General features: G+C 39.6%; 1 protein-coding gene across 2 annotated transcripts; it reads left to right on the top strand.

The window, feature by feature from the left end:
- Positions 1-13,458: 13,458 nt before the first annotated feature.
- On the top strand, positions 13,459-19,648 carry LOC143418767 (polymeric immunoglobulin receptor-like). 2 transcript variants are annotated; one of them, XM_076884474.1, is made up of 7 exons: positions 13,459-13,561; positions 14,700-15,014; positions 15,433-15,741; positions 16,624-16,707; positions 16,852-16,938; positions 17,157-17,206; positions 19,362-19,648. In XM_076884474.1, the coding sequence occupies exons 1-7, from the start codon at positions 13,525-13,527 to the stop codon at positions 19,494-19,496; spliced, it is 1,017 nt and encodes a 338-aa protein (XP_076740589.1). In that variant the 5' UTR covers positions 13,459-13,524; the 3' UTR covers positions 19,497-19,648. The 2 variants fall into 2 exon arrangements, with proteins under 2 accessions (XP_076740589.1, XP_076740588.1); XM_076884473.1 differs by having other exon boundaries at positions 16,624-16,713.
- The last annotated feature ends 55 nt before the right edge of the window (positions 19,649-19,703 follow it).

The raw sequence follows: 19,703 nt of genomic DNA, 5'->3' as shown, positions 1-19,703 counted from the left end.
TCACTTCTCAAAAGTCATAGATCTCTCTGCACATCACACGATTTAAGCTCAAATGATTATTACTGAAGGCATGTTTAAAGATCCTTCTTTTCTATCCAACTGTCAAAGGAATAATTGTTTATTCATTGATTAGTACCGTAATATAACAGCTAAATTTATTACAGTAATGTGTTATAGTACTGTATCCTTGGTTAAAGTTAACTATCCAGATACATTTTAAGATATTTTATTTAAAAAAACAAGTAGAAAATTTTTAACTTGCACTGAATTCATGTGAAATTAAACACCTTCATCTTCTATGTGTTTCTACAGAATTCATCGTTTTAGCTGACAATAAGGGATAAAATCCATAAAAATCCAACATGATGTTTCACACTGTAGGTGAACTTTGTAAAGTATCAAGTATAAATATAAAAAAAATAGACAAGCATTATAGACAGGATATATAAATGTTTAAAGTCTACATCAGGTTCATAAGTGTACATTTCAAAATGTAAAACATATATCTGATTATTTTTGACACAAACATTAGCACACAAAATCCAGCCCTTTGTTGTGTCCTGTCTATTTATTCAGTGCCAATCTTTGCTGTTTCTACTGTGTGAGAAAAAAACACACTTGTAATCACTGCAGATGAACAAACACATGGCTTTTCTCACATTGCTTGGAAAGGTTGAATCTAAACAGAACTCAATTAAAGCTGTCGCTACCAGCTGTGACAACACTGCATTTAAGTTTACTGTAGCAGCTCCACCTGCTGCTGTCTAATAACCAGGTGATGGACATTCAGACGTTTCTGCCAGCACCACATTTAACGGGGTTTGGTCCTTTGTGCTACATGGCACGATGAACTGGAGGGAGGCCAAGGTCTCAAAGGCACAAAACAACAAGTCCAGATGATGTTGGTTGTTAAGGCAAACATGGCACACAGTGTAATGGTACCAGAGACAGCACACAGCCAAAGATTTTATGTTCGAGCCAGGAAAGCTGAACACAAACCTAAACAACAGCAGGGCACTTTTACCACATCCAGCACTCAATGCCAAATAACAACAGACCGCACCAGAGGATGGAGACGTGTTCGCTTACACCAAAAACACGAAGAAAAGTTTAAATGGAAGAAAAAGCTGCACTTCAGAGTGTTTGTTTGAATCAAAGACTAAGTCCTTACTTAGATGAAGTGAAATTGTTTGAAGAGAATGCATTATATCTTTGCTTATTTTCTGTTATATAGCCATACAGTTAGAGGATGATCATATTAAACATGTAACAAGTAATCCATGTAATCCTCAGGCTTTTCTTCTCTTGTAGAACCAGTTCACCCCCGAAAAGGTGCTAGAAAGAGGGAGGTAAAGTGACAACATTAAAAGTAAGCAAATAAATATCAAATGTCCATGCCATCGGAGATGTGAGCGGAGGAGGTGAGGAAAGGATGTGATGTGAAAGGAGATGAGGTAAAGGGGACAAAACACAAAACATGACACATGATTCCTTGCATCTTCATTTTAAAGTGATGCCAATTAAAAAGCTGCACCACAAAAGGTTTTTGTTACAGCCCAACACTTGATGTCAAATGTAACAAATGTAGCAAATCTAACAAATGTAACATCTGTAACAATCTAACAAAGATCACAATATTCTTATCTTTAAGGTCAGTTTTAATTAAAGCAACTTTTGGATTACAAGGAGGAGTTGTTCAAAGAGTAATGCCCACTGATTTTCTATTAAAGCTTTGTCCCATGACTGTTTTTTATATTCTGAAGGTAAAAGGATACACCTGCATACACAACAAGATGCAGGACACAAATAGTCTTGTAGTAAAACAGGAAATAACCAAAAACATAACTGATACTGAAACACAAGACTAATCCTAAAGTAAGGACAGGGGAACGGTGCATATAAAAAGAGTAACAGTATGTCTGGAGCTCTATCACTGTGCACTGCAGCATGTGTAATACCGTGTGTCCACACAGTGACTGGCGGGCACAGTCAGCAGGGTGTGGAATAATGTCTGAACCTGCTGGTACTATGATGCTGTGATGGACGAGGTGATGATCCTCTGCACACTTTCTAACAGTCAGCACCTGCAAAAACAGTGACAGGCTGCAACCTGAGAAGCTTTGACTCATTAAAGGAAATAACAGAGGGAAGGTTTTACACATGCAAACTGGATGGAAGAATGGATTGATGACAGGATGAATGGATAGTTTGTGTCTACTTTGCTACGATAAATTCATTACAAAAAAATCTTTCGATCCAATTCAGTTTTATTTAGATCGCACTAGTGGCACGGTCTTGGGTTTAGGGCCCACTATTTTGAGTTTTTAAAATTTCACTGCTTTTGTTTCTAGTCTATTATTATTATGTTTTGGTTTCCTTGGCGTTTATGAGTTTTTCCTGATTGCTTTTAGTTTCCTGTTGTATTAGTTTATGTCTCTAATTTAATAATAAATGACTTGAGGTTTATTAGCTCCCTTCCTGTTCCGTTTGTCATCTCCCCGTGTTTTGTTCGTTTGTGTCTCTTTGAAGTCGTGTCTCCATGTTTGTTAGTCTTTGTCTCATCTCTCTGTGTCCTCTCTAATGTCCCATGTATGTAGTCGGTCTGGTCTCTGTGTCTTAGTCAGGTTTGCATCTCTGTGTTTAGACCTTCCTGTCTTATTTTGTCACTCTCTTGTCTTGTGTTTAGTTCTACTTGTCTCATCATCTGTGATGTTCCAGGTTTTATCCTCACTGTGTCTTTTCTGCTTGTTACCTGCTAAGTGTGCATATTGTGTCCATCTCCTGCTGTTTGTTGTTGCATGAGGAAGGATGCGCATCCCTTAGGGTTGTGCGATGTGACCAAAATCTCATATCCCGATATAAGACATTTATTGTCCGATAATGATATAAATCACAAAAATTTAACATTTTCTGTAAATTCTGTGAATCTCGGGCAGCTCGACTTGCGTGAAGAAAAAATATTGCCGTAAACAGTTTATTTTGTGACACCACGAAACAAACGATAGATGTTTTTATATCATCATCCGATACATATTGTTATATCGAACAGCCCTAGCGTCCCTCATGCTATGATTCTGATTCATATAGTTTAGTCTTCCTATTCTGGTGATTTATGAGTTTCAGCAATAAACCTATTTATTATTTTCACTCTTTGCTTCCGGAGCCCCTCTTCTGGGTAACTCGCCACACAGCGTTACCCATAACAGCCAAATCACAGCAGCCGCCTCATGATGTTTTATGGACCCTAGCTCATTTTTATGCCATCCATCCATCTTCTTCCACTTTATCCGAGGCCGGCGCAGGGGCAGCAGCCTAAGCAGAGAAGCCCAGACCTCCCTCTCCCCAGCCACCTCCTCTTGCTTATCTGGGGGAACACCAAGACGTTCCCAGGCCAGCCAAGAGATATAATCTCTCCAGCGTGTCTTGGGTCTGTCCCGGGGCCTCCTCCTTCTGGGACATGCCCAGAACACCTCACCCAGGAGGCGCCCAGGAGGCATCCTTGTCAGATGCCCGAAACTCCCCAACTGGCTCCTTTCGATGTGGAGGAGCAGCGGCTCCACTCTGAGCCCCTCCCAATCGACTGAACTTCTCACCCTATCTCTAAGGAAGAGGCCAGCCACCCTTCGGAGGAAGCTCATTTCCGCCGCTTGTATCTCGTTCTTTTGGTGACTACCCACAGCTCATGACCATAGGCAAGGGTAGGGACGTAGATCAATCGGTAAATTGAGAGCTTCGCTTTTATGCTCAGCTCTCTCCTTCATCACGACGGACCGGTGCAGCATCCACATCACTGCGGCTGCAGCACCAATCCGTCTGTCGATCTGTGTGTGACACTGCAGTAAAATGTATATGCTTTAAGCTGCTGTATTGTTGTGTCTTATATTTGTTTACATGTAAGCATTATGAACTGTTTCTGTCATGGTCCAGGGTCTTTGACCTGTTTCAGTTGTTTCTCAGCCTCCACCACTCTCAGCACTGGAGCCCCCCAGGGGTGTGTTCTGAGCCCCCTGCTGTACTCTCTGTACACATATGACTGCGTGGCCACTACCAGCTCCACCACCATCATCAAGTTTGCTGACGACACCGTCGTGGTGGGCCTGATCTCTGATAACAACGAGACGGCCTACCTGAAGGAGATTAGGAATCTGGAGAACTGGTGCCAGAGGAACAACCTCCTTCTAAACGTCAGTAAGACAAAGGAGCTGATAGTGGACTTCAGCACTAAGCAGGAGAGGAACTACCAGACCCCCGTCATCAACGAGTGCCCAGTGGAGAGAGTGGACAGCTTCAAATACCTCGGAGTTCACATCACGCAGGACCTGTCGTGGTCCTGTCACATCAACACCGTGGTGAAAAAGGCCCGACAGCGTCTCTACCACCTCAGACGCTTGAGAGACTTCCAACTGCCCTCCAAGGTGCTCAGGAACTTTTACTCGTGCACCATAGAGAGCATCCTGGCGGGAAACATCTTAACCTGGTTCGGGAACAGCACCATGCAGGACAGACGAGCTCTACAGAGGGTTGTGCGGTCAGCTGAGTGCACCATCCGCTCCGAGCTCCCTGACCTGCACTCAATCTACAGCAGGCGGTGCTGGACCAAGGCCAGGAAGATCGTGAAGGACCTCAGCCATCCCAACAACAGACTGTTCTCTCTGTTGAGGTCAGGAAAGCGATTCCGCTCCCTGAAGACCAACACAGAGAGACTGAGGAGGAGCTTCTTCCCGCAGGCGATACGGTCTCTCAATCACACCACCACACAGTACTGACCCACACATATGGTTCTTACACACACACTGGACTTTCTGGACTTTGGTTTTGCACAACACTGGTCACTATATTCTTCATTTCCGGTTAATACTTGTACAGTTGCTGTTATTGTGTATATATTTATTTATATTTAGATTTCTTCATACATTCTTATATAGTTCTATATTGTGTATTTTGTTGTACAGTTATTTTATTTTCAACTTTAATTTATATATTTTATCTTATTCTTCCCAGTTAAATTTACCCTTCATTCTAATTTGTGTTGTACAGTTATTTCATTTTTAACCTTAATTTATATTTTATTCCTTCCTAGTTAAATTTACCCTTTTTAATTTTTCATATTTATTTCCTATCTTATTCATAGCCTTTTCCTTTTTTGTTCTCTTTAGGTCACGAGCAGTTGTCCAAGCATTTCACTACATATCGTACTGTGTATGACTGTGTACGTGACAAATAAAAATTTGAATTTGAATTTGAATTCATTTGTTGTTTGCTTCTTTGAAAGTATGAGTTAATCATCTTCTAGTTTCTGAACACGTCATTTTCCAGTGACTCTGAGTTTGTATTTATAGTTGTGGATTTCTGGTCTGTCCTAGTCTCTTCTCTGTGTTTTGTTATTCCTTCAGTCTCCCCGGTCATGTCTCCATGTTTGTTTCTCCTTGGTCTCAGTGTCAAGCTTGTGTGTCTTAGTTTGTTTTTTCAAGTGTGTGTTACTTCTTGTTTTACTCGATGGTCTCCTGTGTATTCTGTTGCTTTTGCTTCCCATGTCTAATTTCTCTGGATTAGTGTCAGCTGTGATCCCACCCTTGGCCTGTTCCCTCGTTATCCTCCTTGTGTATAAATTGTCTGCATTGTCCTCTGTTTTCTGTTATATTCTTCCCATATTTTTTCCTTCTTGTCTTAAAGGTTTGATTCTTCCTAGTTTTTTTTTTTGTTATTTTGTTCTTTAGTTTAATAAAACTACATATTCGTTTACTCCCTCTCTTCCAAGTCCTGCGTATAGGTCCTACCTCTGCCAGCCACACAGCCGCCATGACAGTTTGATTTTCTGTCATAGAGCAAAGAGGTGAGAAATAGGAGCCGTCTTTGAATATGTAGCAGAAGAACATTCTCACATATCACTAATTATATTTGCCTATGGGAACTGTTCTTCGTCAGTTAATTCAGTTTATTATTGATTGAATTAAGTTATTGTAAATAAAGGGTAGGAGAAATATATAATCATTAAAATAGGGATTATGCTTTTCATATCCACAAGTCCGCTTGAGTCCCAGTGATTTAAATTTCATCATTAGAAGGTTAGCATGATAGTTAGCATGATGATACACAGTGTATTTAATCCATATCCAGACATATCTGATGTTTGCACCGTTTAATCAAGAAAATCAAACAGATTATGTGAATATTCAGTTTTAGCTGGTTGACACATTTTACTCAATCACACAATAACTGCTCACTAATTAAGTACTTTACATTATAATACACCAACTACAAGGACGTCAAGCTAACTTCAAAGGAACGACGACTTGACTGTGTGAGTCTATAACAGAAAATAGCCAAGAACTAACAACAGATTTACATTTGCCGCTGTGATACGCTTTAACTGCAACTTTTAAAATCCCAAACTGTAACTTGCGCCGTAAGCTGACGTGTACCTCGCTTGAATCAACTACATGTTGCATCAGCACAGCCCACATTGACCGCGGCTTTCCTGTTCATTGCTCTTGTTTTATCTTGTATATTTCCAAAGGACTTTTTTTTTTCTTCAACCAATTTTTGAATCAATTGGAGGAGAACTGATTAGCTTGAAGAGAGAAACTCCACTGACAACTAGTGTTTTGGCCTTGAAGTTGCAGAGAAAACTGAGGTCTACATTCAAGGAAGTGCCAAAGTTAAAATCAAGCTTAAAGAGATTGATAAGATGCAATTTCAATATGAAGATCAACAGGAGACCGAAAATCTGTTTCATCTTCAATGAAAAAATGATCCAACCTACAAATTTGGTCCACTTCGGCCCAGAGTTAACCAAACATCAGTATGATTCTCAAAAAACATTCTGTTGTTACCAACTGAACACCACTGACCATGAGCAGGTATCATTTCAATGGTCTGTTTTTTTTTAAGTTATGTGGTACAGAAAATTCAAAATGTAAAATAAAACTGCCCTGGGGTGTTTTCTGTTTAGCTTTAAAGAGATAATAATGTGATATTTTATGAAGCAGTCTCATTGTTAACGTACAGTAGCATGTAAATTATGATATCTCCTACCGTCAGTGTTTCTGACAGGAATGCTTTCAGTGAGGGAGTAAAAGCATATCTTTCCTTTAAAAAGTGGAATTTACTGCAGTTACATCCTCAGAAAAACCTTTTAGAGTCTAAAAACTTGTCATAAACTGAGGAAGATTTCCCACCACTGGGATAATCATGTTTATACAGCATTATCTGCTTCATTCTAACTGTATCATAGAAGTTATTTAATGTGTGATAACAGCGGCTATGAAGATTAACGAGGTCACTTAGCGAATTAATTATTCAGGAAAATGTTTTAAAAAGGAGTTTTAAAGCGACTGGTGGTAATTCACTAATTAAATCTCTATAATTGGAAAGATGTTGGTGGATTATTAATAAAGAATTTAACACATCCTCGTTTTCAGAGTGTCTGGCTCTGTGGCCAGTCAGTGGCTGGGCTTAGACATGTGGGCAGGGTAAATGTATGTTTGACAGTTATAGAGAGGAATTTGTAGGAGGTCAACCTGCAGCCGGTGGTTCCTGACAGGCTTTTAAATCCTTGTGTAAACACACTACAGCTCCCCAAACTGCAGGGTAACATTAACCCTCATCAATCAAACTTCACCACACACTCTCAACACATCGCAGTGCTTCATGCTACAATCTTAGCACATAGACATTTGCTCTTCAATCATAAAGAAACCTAAAGGTTAATGCTGTTGTAAATCATTCTTCTGCACATTTTCTTTCACAATTAGTGTTGAAAAAAGCCTGAAGATGTATAGTAACTGTACTATAGTGGAAAAGCCTGAACTGTTTGATGAACTGGTTTTATTATTTTCTCATGCTTTTTATCCGTTTAATAGTTGTCTTAATTTGCCGATCTTAATTTTGTTGTTACTTTTTGGATGTTGTTAATTCTGTCAACCTTCAAAATTACAAAATTAACTGTTTTCATTTTCATTTTTCACTGGTTGATTAGCTTCAGGAACCAAATGTACTTGTTTATGGCTCAGTCACAACAGAGTAAAACTAGGATGTCAGTCTCTTTGAGAAAAAATATTTTTCTGCTTTGTGATCAATTAGTTCGGATGAACAAGGTGTGTTAATTGCCGAACACGTTGCAATCAATCTGAATCAGTCTGCAGTAATCAAGGCTTTTTGTCTGTGGCGTGTCTCGTTGTAGTAGGGGACGGGACTCAGCTGTTTATATTCTGGTTGTATTCTGGTTATATTCCTATATAAAAGAAGACAGCTGAGCACATAGTGAGTGGTATTTTCAGTTAAATTGCAGTTCTGCAGCAACTTTGTATTTGCAACTTTGATTTATCAAAGTTAAACACTGTATTATCATAAACGGTTTAGTCGCCATTAGTATGGCGTTATTTTTGTGCCACTATTCTGAGCGCACGTAAAAAAGGTTTGCAGGTGCAAGTGTTGCATTTTGAGGAGAAATTTATTTTGAGTGAAGAAAAGCTGAATTTGAGTGAATTTCCTGTGTGCAAAAAATGTATTTCAGTGTTTGCTATTATCCACACACACAACAGCAGCCCCTCTCGCTCAGTTTTTGCATTTGCTCTCACTCGCAATGTGTTGCTCACGCTCTCAACATTTCTGCCCGTGCGCGCTCAATACTTTCTGTACACCATTATATTTGTGCCACAAAACCAGCCAATCACAGACTTGGATGCAAAAATATCTGATTGGCTGTTTTGGTCTCCAATCAGCTCGAAATGCAATATCGCAGAATCCATTTTGTCCAAAACTCAAACGAGGCAGTGGTGGAGGAACACAGAGTGGCGGAGTTTGAAATATTACTTTTTCTGGGTCACAAAATAAACTTTTAAGATATTTTCATGCGAGAATGGTGCTGTGTAAACTTCTAATACCTGCTCGATTCATCAAGACATCACATATTTCCATAATTGCTCTAACGTTTTCGGAGATGCCTGTTACCCACCAGTTGACCGCATAGCTGGACTGGCCATTGGGCATACCGGGCATTTGCCTGGTGGACTGATGGTGATTTTTCATTTTTATGTTTGTTTGTCTTTGTAATGGTATTAACAATGAAAGGTGGTGGATTAGCCAATTGGTCATGATCAACTCTGGGCTGGACCAATTAAAATACATCTGTATTGAGAGGAAAAGGAACGCGATTCGTCCTGTAGTTCAGCTAGAATGAAAAAAAGACAAAGCTGGAGTTATTCTGTCCTTACGTTGCTCAGCTGCCTCTTCTCCCCTCATTCTCTCCCCTCCCTCTCCTGTTGCTACTTCAATCATGAAACTGATCAATGATCAGCTGATCGTCTCTCTTGTTTGTTTATCTCCCACTTTGCGCCAGAAACAGGAAACCAGCGGACGTCGCGCTAAACAACAGCAGCACGTTCAAGTTTGATCAGCTGTTGTTAGAATTTATTTAAAATTAATTTCTAGTATCAGCTGATGTTTGCTGGAGCCACAGAAAGCTGCTGCTCATGATATCGGTTTGGAAACATGAAGGTGATACAAATCATACATATATACCAACAAGACAGTGTACATCACTGTTGCAACAGCGTTTGTTTTAGTTCAAAGGCTTTATGGTTTTTCCTGTAATACCTGGTGGTGTAGTCGGTGATTTTTCTGTCAGTTCAGCCTTTTATATTATGTTTAACCCGAGTGACCACCCGGTCAACTGGTGGGTAACAGGCATCTCCGAAAACGTTAGAGCACTTATGTGATGTCTTGATAAATCGAGCAGATATTAGAAGTTTACACAGCACCATTCTCGCATGAAAATATCTTAAAAGTTTATTTTGTAACCCAGAAAGAGTAATATTTCAAACTCCGCCACTCTGTGTTCCTCCACCACTGCCTCGTTTGAGTTTTGGACGAAATGGATTCTGGGATATTGCATTTCGTCATTTCGAGCTGATTGGAGACCAAAACAGCCAATCAGATTTTTTTGCATCCAAGTCTGTGATTGGCTGGTTTTGTGGCACAACTATAACGGCGTACACAAAGAGTTGAGCGCGCACGGGCAGAAATGTTGAGAGCGCGAGCAACACATTGTGAGCGAGCGCAAATGCAAAAACTGAGCGAGAGGGGCTGCTGTTGTGTGTGTGGATAATAGCAAACACTGAAATACATTTTTTGCACACAGGAATGAATTTTGTTCACTCAAATTCAGCTTTTCTTCACTCAAAATAAATTTCTCCTCAAAATGCAACACTTGCACCTGCAAACCTTTTTTTTATATGTGCGCTCAGAATAGTGGCGCAAAAATAACGCCATACATTAGAGCCCGCTCTCCCTCCCAATGAATAATATACCGATGATTTGTCACGTCCCGAGACATTCCATGGGAACGCGAAGGTGACCGTCCTCGTTCCTATGCTACACGCCATATTGTGCATGAAATTGAAAAAAATAACGCTTGTATTCCAGCCCTAACCCTAATCTTATCCCTAACGTTAACCACCACCTTAGATAGTTAGAAAGTGTTTTCCACAGCGATTTAAGTGAAATAAACATACATGTGTAGGTTCATTACAAACGGTTATCATGTTTCCTCATTTTTCCAAACTCGTAGGGACGTGTTGGGTGGCCGAAAGCGTAATATACTGACGATTTGTCATCGTAGCATTGTTGCATGTTAAGATGGTGACTGACTGTGAGTGGTCACAGACCTGATCCCTGTCTTTGAAGCAGCAAAACTTTTAAATGCAACAAGAGTCCCTGTTCGCTGCATGCTGTCTTAATAATGTTATTGTTGTAGTCTCCAACCACAGTTTACTTTATTGAGACTGTTGCTTTAGGTTTAGACCTTAGAAATACTTAATTAGCTTTCATGGTATGAAACAGCTGCAACAAACAGGACAAAACACAAACAAGAGGAGAGAGTAAAGAAAAGTTAATGAATAGCAAGAGAATAGAGGAGAGGTGCTCAGTGCATCATGAAAAGTCCCACAGCAGTGTCGACCTATAGCAGCAAAGGTTTAGAGTCACCTGAGCCACACCTAACTGTAAGCTGTAAAGATTTAGGCCAAAAGTACTGCACTAGGTTTTGACAAAAAAGTACAGGGTTAGGAAAAAGTAGGCTTTGATTATATGGATGGATATATGGATTATAACAATCTGCAAGAAGGTTGTCAGTCCCATACGAGTTAACAGGAGTGCCCACTGGTAATTTGTATGAGAGTGATAACCACTGATAACAGCCATTCAGTCTGGTGATGTTTCAAGTGTGTAGAAGATCCCAGCTTAATGACAGACCTACTTTCCAGGTACTTATTATTCTCAAAAAGGAGGCCGTTACCATGATTCCACAGAAAGGAATTAGTTTAGGGACTATCAAAGACCGATGTGCATGGCCTGAAAATACTCATGTACATTTACACTTTGCAAATTTTAGGACATGCTGACAGCACCTAAAGGTTAATAAAACAAGTGTTTGAATGTTGATTTATTAATGTCAGGACTGGCTTTAGCACATAATAAACTCAGAAACTTTACTGCCAAATAGTAACAGGAACAAAAAATAGAAACAAAACAAACATATCATCATGCATGCACTTGCTTGCCTCTTTATAGCCTGTTGTTCATCACTCTAACAGACATCCCTTGTAATTGTTCTTCTCACCAGCAGATCATAAATAACCAATAAATCACAGCCAGAGTCTTTATAAACCAATCAGCTCTGCATGTGTGTGTAGTACAGCACTTGGCTCTGAGGACCCCAAACCATATAAAATCTCTTATCTTATCTATGTTTTCTTTCCAGATTGGCTGGCAGTCACACAGGTTGCAAACACACTCGTAAACCATAAATACACACTCAGCCATTGTTCCATGTTTCCCTTGGAGCAGATGATGTATGTTATCAGACTCCAAAACCATGACATGGGCCAAAAGCCATTAGTGCTGCATGAAAAAAGGGGGTGTCCCTCCTAGTCCACACAGCCAAGATACCCGCTGAGGATTGTCAGGAAAAATTATGCGTAGTATTAGTTATGACAGATGGGTTTAAATTGTAGGTTTCAACACAATCTACACGATCTGCTGGTGATTGTGGAGTTCGTATGAGGACTGTTTGGTCCGCGCATCCCTGTAGGATGCTTCTTTAATGGTGTCTTGTGCAACAGATGCTATTCACTCATTAAACTCCAGTAATGCCCAGTTTCAAACATTCACACACGCTAGTAACATATTGTTACAGTCCATTTCTAGTCTGATCAAACTTTCTCCCTCTTCACTCAATCGTTGTTCATTTATCTCCATTTCTGTGTCAGTACAATTTTCTGTTGGTTCCCAGGCTGGTGCAGCAGGTGGAAGTAAACGCATCATTCAAGTTTAAGGATTTACTGCAAAAGTTAAAAAGCCACTTAAATGGTGGAGGTTGAGTTATGGAGTGGGTAGATCAGGCTGGTGAGTTTTCTTTGCAGAGATGAATCTCAGGAAGTATTTGATGATGCTGTTGACAGAGCGCTCGTCCATAAGTGCACAACAGGAAGATAAACTGATGGATCACAGGTGTGTCAGCCAGAGATCCAACAGCAGGAGGTCCTGCCACTGTCACATCTCAGACACACACACACATGCTACAAATTGAAGTCAGCTAATTGTACCTTAACTACACAGGAAGAAGAAAGCACGACTGATGTCTTTCTTCTTCCTTTTTATCTGCCCATGTGGAGCTAATTGAAGTACCCTGTAATAGAAGTAGCAAAATAATTGTAATTGTAGTGTATTACTGATTTAGTAAGCTGTTAAATTACTGCATTCTCCAAAAAAGTAATAATAGTAACATACTAGACCCAGCATCGTTTTTTTAAATTATTATTATTATTTAATTGAATGAGCTTAGTATGAGTAAACAAACCCTTTACATGTATTCTTGGGAGGTCTTCTAAACTTAGCACTTACTTTCATAGCCTGGCCCTGTGATATAGTGTAAAGTGTTTTGTGGATCATCTTTTGTGAGTTGTGCTGCTGCGATAACAGTAATCATGATTTAACAATGACTAATGACGAGTTTAGAGAACTGGGTCAAGTAGTAGGTCAACTTTTTCATTTTCTAAAAAGTATTGTCACAAAAACAGAAGGTCGAAACGATGCTTTGCTATGTTTGTATGCAGTTGTTGTTATTATTGTTATTATCCATAAAGCGGGTTCTTTAGCTCAGTTTGTGTGTGGACACGTAATCAAAGTGAGACTGCACTCAGCTGCGACTCGTACCACACTTTTGAAAATAACAGCTGATGAAACAAGCTGTGGTTTTGTGTTTTTGTGCAATGGGCAGTGAGTTAAAGTGAGTCACATCCTGTTTTCTTTCTATAGTCTAACTTTAAACTAGATTATGTAATTCTGTAAAAACCATATAGACACTGAGGAAGAACTACATATTTCATATCCTTTTTTAGATAATCATGACGTTAGCAGTTTCCTCTTTTTTCTGGAAACAAAGTGGCACTGTAAAGTTTTAGACGACATCGCGGAGACGCTTGAACAAGCGCACTGTTTGGACTCAAAGAGACGACCAAAATAATGAAGCTCCTGCTGCTCATCCTCACGCTGATGACAGGTAAGACTACTGATTAGTAATTTTACACATTCATTATTATAATAATTTCATGTATATGATGACCAGAAATTGTTGCCATTTACAGTCATGATAAAAACAAAGTAAGCTTTAAATTTTAGATTCTGTAAATCCTAAGGGTTAACATGTCACAACATAATGAAAGGTCTTAATATTAGGTATAAACAGCCTTAGATGAACAACGACACATGATTTATTACATGACGTCATTTCAGAGAAGACATCAGCAGTGATCTTAGAGAAGCAACTACTGCTGCCCATCAATTTGTGAAGGGTTTGTAAGACTATTTCAAGTCATACAATTTGAAGTCCATCATTCAAAATTTAGAGTGATTATTCATGAGTGGAAAACACCCAAGAGAGCTGCCAATCTTCTCAGAGGTGAATATCCCAACACCTTTATACCAAGGTCATCTGCAAAAACTGGACATTAATTTAAATGTTTTCTTCTTCATTTGTTGATTCATTTTTTCAAACATTTCTCTGACTTGGAGGTTTAGAAGTCTTATAATCAGAAAAATGAGCAAATTGGAAAAAAGTTGAACTGTGCTGTGAGAGTAGTGGTGCCACTCTTAACGACCTTGAGCATCTACATGAAATGAAAGCCATCCTGATAGACCAAAAATACGAAAAGATCAGACTAATGATTGAATCAGGTTCTTCCATCAGGGCAGAGGTTTGGTCTCTAATATGTACAGGGGGGGTGGGGGACTCCGGGCCTCAAGGGCCGCTGTCCTGTAGGTTTTACATATCACCTTGGTTTAACACACCTGAATCAAATGATTGGTCCATCACCAGACCTCTGGAGAACTTCAAGACATGTTAAGGAGGTATTTTTTGCCATTTAAATCAGCTGTGTTGGATCAATGACACAACTAAAACCTGCAGGACACCGGCCCTTAAGGCCTGGAGTTCGCCCACCTCTGATGTAGAGACCGTCCCATCTTCTATTGTTTTGAGAGAAGAGATTTTGACCAATTTTCAAAAAGCAAAAATCACAAACCTGTTGGAAAAGTTCAACATGCAGTTTACTCATAGTGACGACTGTGTAGCAACATCATCTCTCTCAAATCAGAAATACTAAAAATATTCAAAACAACTTTTTGTCTTTGATCTGCAGGTTGTGGTGCCGATGGTGATGATGAAGATGAAGTGGAGGCATGCAAACAAGGATGGGTTCAATTCATCTGCAAATATCCTGGAGCAAATAAAAAATATGACCACGTCAATGTAGTTTTTCCCAATAGAAAAAGCTTACGAAGCTCTCTGAAGGATGTTTGGGAAGATAAAGGCAGATTTTCTCTGTACCATGATACAAAACATAAAACTCTGATGGTGGGCATCAGAGATCTTAAACAAGCAGACTTTGGGAAGTACAGATGTGAATTTGATCAAGGCTCAAACAGATCTCCTGTCAAAAAGAAATTGGAATCTGGTAAGAAATGTGATTATTATTGTTGTTGTTGATGTTATTAGTACAACACAAGAAATTAATAACTAAAATCAGATTTCCTCACCTGTATTTTGGTATTATATAGTTTGTTTCTATCACACAACATAAATCATAGTTTGGAAATGTAAAGATTTATTACAGATTACAGGTTAAACGCATGTTTACATTACTTTGTTTGTTTTTTAATTTCAGAAGTTACTTTACATCTCAGACTTTTGAAAGGAAATTTCACAGTTTGCTCGTGTCTTCATCTGTTTCACACCTTTGTCAGCACACGAGGAAGTTAAAAATGTTAAAGTAGTGTGTGACAAAGTACAAGTTACATGTTGTGATATAATGAAGCACATTCAAATACTTTATCGTCCTGCTTTGGGGGGGTTTTGTCTTTATTTTTATACAGAAAACTGCCAGCAGCCATTTACTCAAACTGTGACCAGAGCAGCTAACATCAAGTGTGATTATCCAGATGATGATTTCAAGTACGGGGTCCAGTTTTTCTGCAGAGGGGAGAATTTCACCTGTAACGATATTTTGTCAACAAAAGGTCAGAGGTTAAACGGGAAATTCAGACTCACAAACACCAACAGAGGCTTCAACGTGTCCATCAGTGGTGTTTCCTCACAGGACGCTGGTGTCTACTGGTGTGGAGTGGGATCAAAGGATGGAAGCTACAGAGTTTCAGTCAAACAAATAAAACTGGAGGTTGAAGGTGAGAAAAATAATCTAGTATGTGTGTTTCTATTTATGTGCTCCACATGTTTTCATGTCTTGCTCATGTATTAAAATGCACATCAGTCATAGTAGAAACTCCTACAGTACGAGGTAGAGGGTTGGGTTTTTTTGGGGTTTTTTTGCATAATCTGGTCAAAGGGTTTGACTAGTTTCTAATTATTTGCAGGGAATGATTTAGTCTTTTATTTACATTTTTAACATTTATTTGTTTCATTTCTTTGCCTTCTCTTTTTGATAGCACATCTCTTTTTACACACACACACACACACACACACACACACACACACACAGTGTGTGCAATGAGTGCATTGGTTCTCTTTTGTTGACGTTCTTGACAATCTAACAGTTTTGTGTACAAATGTTGAAGAAAGAGGAACATATAGTATATTTGATAGAAGAATACAAATTAAATGTTATTTAGAATCTTTAAACAAAGAGTGAAACAGGACATTTCAGACACACAACCTTTGTTTTCGGACTATTCTTTGCTATTGAAAGCTCATTATAAATGGCCAAATGTGAACAAATAATCCATGTGAGACAAAAATTCGTGCTTCAAAATCCTCTACTTTTTTCTAATGTTTGATCTATAAGTAATGAGAGTAACTCAGAGATGATATCCCTATTATGGTCATCTAATACATTTGAAATAAATACAGGCAGTAAAAAAATGGTACAATCATTTCATTGTATTTTATATATTATGTCTCATGAAAAAAGAAACTAAACTTGGCAGCGATGTTTCCAAATAATGAACTTTTTTTAAATTCACTAAATATTGTTAATTTATCTGTAATAATGGCAGCTTGTTAATTTACTATTGTTTCAATGCACAACTTACATACTTTTGTGTACCCAGACCCCTCCACTACATCCTCCACTACATCACTGAATCCTTCATCTCCAGCCACCAATTCTACAACCCAGACACCTCCTGTGACAGGTCCCTGTGAGAAAGTGCTCTTATTGATAGATTAAAAGAGTCTGTCAGCATATTTATGTGAATTCTATTAAACTGACAGTTCTAGCAGACATGTCTGTGTTTACAGCTCTATTGTGATATTTCTTTCTGATTTTTGTCTTACAGCTGGTTCTCCTTTAACTGTGGTCATCACTGCGGCTGTCCTCGTTGCTCTCCTGCTACTTGTGGTTATTGCGGTTTTCACCTACAAATGTAGGTAAAATATAAATTTAAAATGCCCATTCTAACATAGTCATGTATAAAGTATCTAAAATATATTTACTTTTCAGTAGTCAGACACATTTAGCGGTTCATATATTAGTCAATTAAATTAAAAGAAACAAATGTAAGTCTGTCAGTTTGGACAGTTTTTTGTTAGGTAAAGAAAAATGTTTTTCACTTCTTTATGCTTTCTTATTTTTCTCTGTCAGGTTTTTCATGGTCAAAACACAGAAAGAATGGAGAGGCACAGAACAAAGAAGTATGTATACATGTCTGTGTGTGTGTGCGCGCGCATATATATATATATATATATATATATATATATATATATATATATATATATATATATATATATATATATATATATATATCTTAGGGGTGCAACGATACACAAAATTCACGGTTCGGTTCGGTTCGATACTTTGGTGTCACTGTTCGATATTTTTTCGATACAAAAAAGGTTCATGCCTTTTTAATTTGTAATATATATATTACAATATTATTACATATATTGTAATAATATTGTAATATATATATTACAATATTATTACAATAAATATATATATATTACTTTATTATTACATATATTGTTTTCCCGTGTAAAAACTGTTTTTCAGTAAAATTTCATAACCAGTCTAAATCAGGTTTACACATACGGCATTTAACAGAACAGTGTGTGCACTTTAGTGAAAACCTGTTTGCAAGAAACTCAAATATAAAATCAAGTTTACATACATGTTGTTGTCTCTGGCTGCTGCTGGTTATGTTTTTTGTTTTTTTGGCCTGTCCCGTTTGGCTCTTTTGCATCAGAATTGTTGTCTAAAGGCAAAGAAAGATGCCCAACGGATTTACTTTACCAAATTGACCATCCCAGCCTTCGCCGTAATGGTCCATTTGATTCACCTTTTATTGTTTATTTTATTTTCACTTACTGAATACGGGACAGACTTGACTGGGGGAAAGAAGGGGAGAAAGAAAGAGGGAAAGAGAAACAGCTGAGAAGAGGGACGGGGGAGAAGGGCAAAAGACAAAAACCAACAGAACGGGCAGAGAAAAAAAAAAGCATATATCAATCACCTGGATCACCTGCTGAGAAAGAAAAAAGAAAACAAGCAGAAGAGAACAAGAGTAATAGAATAAACAGCATCACAATGATATATGGGAATATGACAGTAAATACTAAATATTAAACATTATTGTGCGGCACATAAGATCAACAGAACACAGTGTGCTTTGAGGTAGGAGCCAAAAAGGGTGTAGTTTGTGGGTGTGATCACCCGTGTGTACACCTGTGAGCATGGACGCGCTTGTTTTTTGTTTTTTTAAAAGGTTCCTCCATGTAATGATCTGCTAGAGGGTGTGGGGGGGCCACAGCCCCGTCCTCCAGGGCATGAAGCAGGTATGGAGGAGATCAAAACTCCAGACATCCAGAGGCCCCCAGAACACAAGAGACCAAGGAAGACCAACAGAGGGGCAGCCGCGCCACTGTCCCAGAAAGAGCTGAGGAGAGTCCCAGATGAGGGCTCACTCAGCAGCCGCGGAGCAGAAGCCAGGGGGGGTTGCAGTGACGCACTCGTGAGCTCCGCCGGCAGCCAGCTGCGCCTGAGTGACCGAGCCCCAGGCCGAGAGGCCGGGGGCACCCCACCTCCGAAGTGGCCCGAGCGAGCCCCAGGCTCCAGGCCCCGATAAGCAGTCGCCAAGGAGTGAGCCGGTGTGTACCTGGACGCCCATCCCCGGACACAAAGAACCACCAACGCACCGATGTCTGAGGGAGTCCGCCACTGGCAGGGGAAGTGGTGGTAGGGGGAGATAGACCTCCAAACCTTGGAGGGCCTGAGATGTCCCCAGAGAGGTGGCGCCTGACACCCAACCTGACATATAGACACAGACATACAGGCACACACAGACACAAACATCCATTCCCCCCTCATGCTCTCATATGCACTTACTCCACACTCAACCAACGTGGAGACAGACATAAAGAGACGCTGTACACACGATCACACTCCCCAAGCGTACTCTATGAACCGGGTCTAGGTACCCTTGCCCCTGGAGGGGGGAATTGCACCCAGACCCAGGTGGTGTTACCCTTTTCCCTGCGGTGGGGGGAGGCAGACCGCCCCGACTCTGCAGCAGCAGGAAGGCCCCACACTCCAGACCGCAGTCGGACGGCCAACTCCTCCTCCTAGCCCCCCCGCTCCAGCAGGTCGCAGAGAATGGGGTGCTGGTTATGTTTACAGTGATGCCGGTTTCAACTGCAGTGCTCCTGAAAGCCCCTGAGCTGGATTTGCACCTGGGCAGTAATTAGCAGGTTTTAGTGATAGAGAGCAATTCCATTTTTTAAGGTCTTTAGTACATGTAATGCTTACTATTAAGATTGGATATAAACCTTTTTTGTGTTTGTCATTTTTTAGGATAATATCCAAGAGGCAATACACGAGTCTTCCCAGAAGTCCGTCACAAGACCTGCAATGAAAACAGTTTATGCCACTACCAACTTCCCCACAAACCCAGCTTTCTTCATGCATGAATCCAAAGTCAAGGTTTAAAACATCTCTGGTGAGGCTGACTCTGATACAGATTGTAGTCAGTGGAAACCAGGCCAGCATGATACGAAGTCTACAGCAAATCATCCATCCAGAGTTTCAATTGACAATTTCTTTTTTTTTCTTTTTTTTCTTTTTTTTCTTATTGGGGGGGGGTGTGTAGAGGAAGAACATTATATATATATATATATATATATATATATATATATA

Source organism: Maylandia zebra, linkage group LG5 (assembly GCF_041146795.1).
Source record: "Maylandia zebra isolate NMK-2024a linkage group LG5, Mzebra_GT3a, whole genome shotgun sequence".
NCBI lineage: Eukaryota > Metazoa > Chordata > Actinopteri > Cichliformes > Cichlidae > Maylandia > Maylandia zebra.
This window is presented reverse-complemented; position numbering and strand designations above follow the sequence as displayed.